This window comes from Manihot esculenta, chromosome 7 (assembly GCF_001659605.2).
Source record: "Manihot esculenta cultivar AM560-2 chromosome 7, M.esculenta_v8, whole genome shotgun sequence".
NCBI lineage: Eukaryota > Viridiplantae > Streptophyta > Magnoliopsida > Malpighiales > Euphorbiaceae > Manihot > Manihot esculenta.
The window spans coordinates 933,987-941,580 of NC_035167.2; the positions used below are offsets into that span (position 1 = coordinate 933,987).

At 32.7% G+C, this 7,594-nt stretch overlaps 2 protein-coding genes across 2 annotated transcripts; one reads left to right on the plus strand and one right to left on the minus strand.

The window, feature by feature from the left end:
• The first annotated feature begins 1,830 nt into the window (after positions 1-1,830).
• LOC110618449 lies at positions 1,831-3,704 on the plus strand. The gene is made up of 2 exons (XM_021761581.2): positions 1,831-2,060; positions 2,516-3,704. Exons 1-2 carry the CDS (start codon positions 1,982-1,984, stop codon positions 3,532-3,534), a joined length of 1,098 nt encoding a protein of 365 aa, XP_021617273.1. The 5' UTR covers positions 1,831-1,981; the 3' UTR covers positions 3,535-3,704.
• A 319-nt stretch (positions 3,705-4,023) lies between these two features.
• Positions 4,024-7,394, minus strand: LOC110619807 (cytochrome b5 domain-containing protein RLF). The gene is made up of 6 exons (XM_021763365.2): positions 7,229-7,394; positions 6,676-6,790; positions 6,117-6,507; positions 5,142-5,276; positions 4,774-4,824; positions 4,024-4,376 (listed from the first exon to the last, which is right to left on the minus strand). Exons 2-6 carry the CDS (start codon positions 6,706-6,708, stop codon positions 4,300-4,302), a joined length of 687 nt encoding a protein of 228 aa, XP_021619057.1. The 5' UTR covers positions 6,709-6,790; positions 7,229-7,394; the 3' UTR covers positions 4,024-4,299.
• Positions 7,395-7,594: the final 200 nt, after the last annotated feature.

Consider the following 7,594-nt stretch of genomic DNA (forward strand, 5'->3'; position numbering starts at 1 on the left):
AAAATTCAATTTAATTAATTTTTCTATCAATTTTATTATTTAAAATAAAAAAATTAAAAGAAATGAAATTAAAAAAAAAGTAATAAAATGATTAAATAGTTAGTTTCTCAAATTACTTAACTAATATATAGGAACCTTGTTAGCAAGTGCATGTGGGTTACATAATGGTACATGGTCCTTAGGTGCACATGCATGTAGGCCATATTTTCTTTTTCTTAAAGGTCAAATCATACAAGCTATAGGCCATATGTTGATTGCTTATCTATTAACAAATGGTCCCAAAGTTCAGGGGTGAGCAGTATTCGGTTCAAATCGAAAAAATTGACCGAATCAAATTGATTTAAAAATTTGGTTCGATTTTTTATATATTTCGGTTCGGTTCGATTCGGTTTTTAATTTTAAAAATTTCAGTTATTTCGGTTCGGTTCGGTTTTGATCAGAAAAAAACCGAAAAAACCGAACCGAACCGATTAGTAATAATAATATGTTTTTTTAATAATATATAGAAATTAAATCATATTAAAATTAAAATATTTTAATTAAATTTTAAAATATTAAAAATAAAGTGTAAAAAATAAAAAAATTATTAAAAATCGAAACCGATCAAACCGAATCGAACCGAATCAGACCGGTTCGGTTCGATTCGGTTCTGACCAAAATCGGTTCGGTTCGGTTTTCATAAACACTCAAATTTCGGTTTTCGATTTATTCGGTTCGGTTCGGTTCAAAACCGAACCGACCGAATGCTCACCCCTACCAAAGTTCTCTATGTTACAAAATTATTATAAAAAAAATATAAAACCTTAAAATCTAATTTGTATCTCATTCTTAGCCAAAAAAAAAATATTTGTAAAAAAATATTTTCATGAAAAATATCTTTTAAAAAGCAACTATTTTATTTGATTGTAATATTAAAAATAAAAAATATTAAATAAATTTATGTATAAACAATTTTATAATTTTAATAAAACACTTAAAAAATATTTATTCTTTAAAAAATTATTTAAAAAACTTAAATATAAATTTTTTAATATATATATTCCGTCATATAATGTTTTTCCCACTAATGAAGCAATAATTTCATAGAAAATTTCCTCAATTATCATGAGCCCACCATAATTAATGGTGGGGTTAAGATAATTCATGTAAGAAACATAATCTGACATATCTAGGTTAAATTAATTAATTAATTTAAAAGATTTGTTAATTTAACCAAATTAAAAAGTTATTTTCAAAATGTCATATGAAAAAATATATAAAATATAGAGAAGCAGTTATAAATTTAATTCGATAGTGAATATATCTAAATAAATATGAGAGATTTTAAATTTTATTTTTTTAATTAAAAAAATAGAGAAATTAATTATTAAATAAATATTTTATTATAATGAGGTGATGCAACAAAATAATAGTATTAAGATATATAATAAAAAATAAAAATTACCTACTAAATTCATTATAGTATTAAAAAGTTATATTTATGTGGAGTTGATTTAATTTTAATTTTTTTAATTATTTATTTTAATAATATTAGTTTGATATATTCAGAATATTTAATAATTTAATAAAAAAATTTTAAATAATTTTATGTAATTTCTTTTTTTAATTTGATTAAATAAATTAAAAAATTAAAGAAATCATTAATGAATGATAATTTTTAAAATATTACAGAAAAAAATTACACAAGTGCCACTGCCAAGAACTGTGGCGATTGGAAAAAGTTGTCGTTGTCGGTTTGAGAAAACGCGGACGAGGAGGAGACAAATGGACCACAGCTCTAGCTGTTGAACGCGATTTCTGCTAACCAATCTCTGTTTCCCCTGTAATCTTCAACAACAGCCCATCTCCATTTATTTCATTCTTCCTACTTTTCTCTCTATAAATTTGAAGCATTTCTTGCTCTGTCCCTCTCTCTCTTCTGTATCAAGAACTTCCCTTCTCTCCCATTCTCCTTCTACATTGTCCTCATTTCTTCTTGAAAATGTCAATGGGGGTTTCCCTTTTGCTTGCTTTCTTCTTGCTCTTCAATGGGTCTGCTTTGGCTGCCAAATACATGGAAGGTAATGTCACATCTTTCAAGTAAAAGCCTCATTTTCTTCTTGATGATTTGGGTTTAGCTTTAAAATATGTTTTTCGAGTTGGGTTTTTGTGTTGTTTGTGGGATTATAAGACTCTTTCAGCACTCCCCACTTAAGTTCGTTCTTTTTTGGAGTGAGTTAAACCTCACCCAAATTTAACATGGCATTAAGCCATAGTCCGTCCTGAGCTTGGGCATGAGGGCATTATAAGTACTTGGATACTCTTTCCTTTTCCTTGAGTTAAGTTTGATTCAAATTTATCATGTTGTCAGAGCCATTTTAGGCTCCATTTTAGTCCGGGGTGAGGAGTGCGTGGGGTTATAAGGGTATTGTGCACTCCACCTTGAGCTAGCTTTGGATGAGTTAAGCTTGACTGGAACTTAACATTGTTGGCAGTCCTTTCTGCTTAAACTAACTTCTTTACCCATTTCCTTCAGGATTCCTCAAAAATGGCAATTTTGAGCAGAAACCAAAGCCAAGTGACCTGCACAGGACAGTACTCAAAGGAAAATATGCACTGCCTGGCTGGGAAACCAATGGCTTGGTGGAATACATCTCTGCTGGTCCACAACCTGGTGGGATGTTCTTCAATGTAGCTCATGGTGTTCATGCTGTGAGACTAGGCAATGAGGCCTCAATCTCTCAAGTCATACCTGTAAAACCAGGCTCTCTCTATGCTCTTACATTTGGTGCATCAAGAACTTGTGCTCAAGATGAGGTTCTCAGAGTCTCTGTGCCTCCTTTATTTGGGGATCTGCCTCTGCAGACACTGTACAGCAGTAATGGTGGTGACACTTATGCTTGGGGATTTAGAGCTAAATCCAATGTTGCCAAGGTAATATTTCACAATCCTGGTGTCCAAGAAGATCCTGCTTGTGGACCACTTATTGATGCTGTTGCCATTAAAGAGCTGTTTCCTCCAAGACCCACAAGATATAACTTGGTGAAAAATTCAGGCTTTGAAGAAGGTCCTCATCGCTTTCTCAACTCTTCCAATGGAGTCCTCCTCCCTCCAAAGCAAGAAGACTTCACATCCCCACTTCCTGGTTGGATCATTGAATCACTTAAAGCTGTGAAATTCATTGATTCAAAGCATTTCAATGTTCCTTTTGGACTTGCTGCAGTTGAGCTTGTTGCTGGGAGAGAAAGTGCCATTGCCCAAATCCTCAGAACAATACCCAACAAAGTCTATAATCTCATATTCACTGTAGGAGATGCTAAAAATGGCTGCCATGGATCAATGATGGTTGAAGCATTTGCTGCTAAGGACACCTTTAAGGTTCCATTTGAGTCCCAAGGAAAGGGTAGATTCAAGACTGTGAGCTTCAAGTTCAAAGCCATTGCAGCCAGGACAAGAATTACATTCTACAGCTCATATTACCATACTAGGATTGATGATTTTGGATCCCTTTGTGGCCCTGTGCTTGATCAAGTGAGGGTCTTCCCTGTTGCTTAGATGTTGGATTCTATAACGGTCATTTTATTTAAACGTTTTGTGAATTTGACCGTTAAGGCATTTGCTTTGCTTTTGTATCCATCTAAACCATGTCTTTCAGTATATACTAAAGCATGCATCGTTCTAAAGAGTTTGAATTTGAGCAATGTAAATAATGGTTTTTCTCAAAATTGCTTTTGTGAACTCTTAATCTCAATTTGAAGTTTAAATAGGGATTCTAACATCTCATATTTCATCATAGCTCACATTACAAAATTAAGAGCTTGAGCTTGTGTTGGCCCAACAATAAGAGATTGAGCTTTCTAATTTACTTGTGCTTTTTTATTTTTGAACTAAATTAAGAAATGGAGAATTTTGGCTTAGAATTTTTTATTTTTACGGTAAATCGAGATTAAATTAAAAATTTAAGCTAATTTAGAAGAAAAATTAAAAATTGGCTATGAAATGCATATTAATAAGCCTAGCAGCAGCATTAGAAGTAATTTCACATGGTAACAAAGATGCATTAGCAAGTTCTCATTTCATACATCAATTTATTTCGAAACAGTGAATTGTGTCCAGAATCTCTTGCACAGAGTAAATACATAAAGAAATGGCATTTTCCATATATCATGATGTTATTGGCCCCCAACTAGAAAGGGGAGGTAAAAAAAGAAATGCATCACTGATAATCTTTTACTAAAAAGGTGAATGATGGAGGCCCGTCTGCTTAGCATGAAAATGAGAACAATGGATCTATTATGGAACAGAGGAATGCAGCTGGCTTTACCGGCTCTCATCCAAGGTACCCACCAGACACTTCTCCATTAAAAATTCTGCATTCACCCAAGCATGATATTTGTCTGACATAAAGCTAAGGATTGCAACTTATGCTGTGAGTTTCAATAATTTTTGTAGAAGGGGAAATAAAATTCTAAAATTTTGGTTCTTCCTTTGTCCTCTTTTAAAATAAAAATATAGGCAACATTTCAAGAGTGTGGACATGCAGGCACAGCAATACACAAGATAACTCACCATGGCTAAGTTTGTTGATTGAACAAAAGATAACTCACCAGTCACCACCCACATAAGCATATATTTTCATCTTTGATCCTTGCACAATTTAGTTATGCATGTAAGCTGTAGCAAGCAAAGACCTTTGGTATTCATGTAAACTATGGTTAACTACTCAATCTAATAAACAGCTTCTACAATAACATCCAGACAACAGCCTTCAGAGGTAAATCCAGAAAAGGATACTGAATAAAGATGTACAATCTTTTCCCACAGCCTTCATCAACATATCAGCACCTGAAAACAGGAATTTCTCAGATCAAGCCACTAAACCTGTCACACAGTTAATAGAATGAAATAAATTCAAAAATACTGGCAGTAGCTCTTGGAATAAATGATGCCTCCACAATTAAACTATATGTTCATAGTTCAGTTTTGGCATGAAACGCACCTTTAGTTGCCCATGCACCATTAAGCAACTTATCAAGAACACAAAAGCATCACATGATGTGCATGGTAGAAATGACCATTAACTCCGAAGATTTATTGAACACCATTTTTTTTTATCCATTCGATAGCTGAAAAAAAGTATCAGCATAAAATAATAATCATACCTCCAGGATGAAACTTCATGTATGGAGACAAATTATAGACACGGCCTTTTAGAACAGTCCACATGGAACCTTCATTTTGGTGTTGTTTAACTTCATTCATTGAAATAAGCCTCTTATTAGACTGTCCCTTCAGTCCTAGAACACACAATTTAGAGTCATGGAGCAAAAATTGAATAGTACCACTTGATCAACAATCTACTGGTTTACAGTGTCAAGCATTGGAATCAATATAGTTCATACACAAGGGGCAAATAGGAAAAGAAGACATGAAATCATAAAAATTAGAAAGCACAATGAAACTTTTGAAACAAAACAAACAGGAAAAATAAATGCTGGTGCATACTTTATTTTAAAGTTATATATTCCCACTCACACCATTAGGTGTGAGTTTCTGAACTACATATTTGGGAAATTTCTCCTTAATTCACTACAGTAAAAGCAGTGAAGTTATCATTATTATTTCCTTAGAAGTTGCAATAAAATGGGATATTTGTCACTGCTATGCACACATGCCCAATGCATGGAAACAAATAGATAGAAGCAAGCACACATGTTGACAGTATAAACTCACAGCTAACTTTAAACAAATATTTTCATGTCCCGACATCGACAAAAACCAACTCTGTAATGCTTCAAATAAAACAAGTTATCCTCTACTAGTGTTTTATAAGGACTATGTTCACTAATATCCAAGGAAAATGACTAGAAGCCGAAGAGATCTCCATGTTCACTTGATTTTCACACATCAAGCTAAAGATTAAAGTTTTGAGAAACCATCAAACGTAATCCCTCAGCAATACAGGATTTTTAAATAAAAAAAAAAAAGCAAGAACTTAGTAAGTTGTAATATTAATAGATGTGAATCAGAAGAAATACCAAGTTAAATGTTCAGAAATCTACAAAGCAAGCATAGACAGAAAAACTAAAAGCAATAATGAAAGATCAACAGATCATCACAAAACTATAACTAAGTACCTGCAAGATCAGGATGAGTTTGGGTAAGCTTAAGCCAATCCATTTGGCTATACCCCTTTTCAAAGGGAACCTTGGTTCGAGCTGCAGGCTTCCTGGCAGAAGATTTTTGTCCTTGTGAATTTGTAACTGAAGTTCCAACATCTAATGATGCTACTTTTATGGACAAATCACTAGATTTTTTCAAAGATGGCTCATCAATAACATTGAAAGACAAAGAACCAACAGTTTTCTTCTTCTTGGAATAAGCATCACTTGGCAAGCTATCTTTCCAAAGGATACCAGTACTTTGGCTACCCTTCGTGCCAGTTGAAGGCCCATCTTTTATAACCATACCATCAATATCAGAAGCAAGCTTCTTTGTCTCAACAGCATCTTGGGCAGTAACACCCACCTAATAAATATAAATCATGAACTTCAGCAGGAATGATCATAATATGCAAAAAGCATCCACAATTGACACTATCTCATGAAAACTAAGTTCACGATAGATACAACGAATTGAACACAAGAAGATTAGGGGACTCTGGCTTCATTCTAAAGATGTAAACGTTCAACTTGCCTGCCAAAAGGTGAAATCACTGTCGTCGTCCATTACACAGTAATATAACTCAAGTTAGCTCAAGCAATCTTCCTTTCTATTTAAACAACAACCACCTACTCTCCTGTTCCACCAGCTGCAATCAATGAAAACAACATCTAAATTCAATAATTACGAGCAGAGAACTTAGCATAAAAGAATATAATCCAATATAAGAACTAGAAAATACCCAATAAAAAGCAATTTCTGACAAGCTATAGACTAATCTATTCCTATATTCCAATTTGCTAGTCTTACAAATTCATATCATTGTACCTATAATATCACTGCTAGAAAAGCTATTAAAAATGAAAATGCAAACTCCAATCCTCCTTCTTCTTTTTTTTCCCCTTAAATTTTATTATCAACCAAACAAATTGCCAATACAATCACCAACCTATTTCTCCAACACTATTATTTACAGAATTCAATTCGGAGCTAATTCAAAACCGTAGAGAAGAATAATCGAAAACAGGGAAAATTAAAGAAAGAGAAGAAATAATTGCAGATTGATTAGGGCTTAGGCTGTACTCACTGATTTTGTGCGTTGCAGCGAATTAAGAGAATCAAAAGCTTGAATCGAAGAACTCGATAATGCGGATTGGAACTGAAAATACGTTGATTTGTAAAGAGAATTGGGCCTTAGCCGTCGTTTTGGACTGCTTTTAATGCATATGCTGTTCTTCCGTGCGGCATCAGCGCATCAGTGGTTCGAATAAATAAATGAATAGTTAAAAAATTATTATTTAATTTTTATATTATAAAAATATTTATTAATTAATTCATTTCATTTTAAAAATTAAATTAAAATATTTTTATATTTTAAAAAATTTTATTAATTAATTTTATTAATTTTATAAAAAATTTACTAATTAATTTTCCTGTCAAATATATTTTAAAT

What these genes read in the sequence shown, in the direction of transcription:
- LOC110618449 (XM_021761581.2), top strand. Translation starts at nt 1,982, where the DNA reads ATGTCAATGGGGGTTTCCCTTTTGCTTGCTTTCTTCTTGCTCTTCAAT. An exon ending in GGCTGCCAAATACATGGAAG is followed by an intron (nt 2,061 to 2,515) that starts GTAATGTCACAT and finishes CATTTCCTTCAG; the next exon opens with GATTCCTCAAAAATGGCAAT.
- LOC110619807 (XM_021763365.2), bottom strand. Translation starts at nt 6,708, where the DNA reads ATGGACGACGACAGTGATTTCACCTTTTGGCAG. An exon ending in CATGAAGTTTCATCCTGGAG is followed by an intron (nt 4,825 to 5,141) that starts GTATGATTATTA and finishes TCCTGTTTTCAG; the next exon opens with GTGCTGATATGTTGATGAAG. An exon ending in AGATTGTACATCTTTATTCA is followed by an intron (nt 4,377 to 4,773) that starts GTATCCTTTTCT and finishes GCTTTATGTCAG; the next exon opens with ACAAATATCATGCTTGGGTG.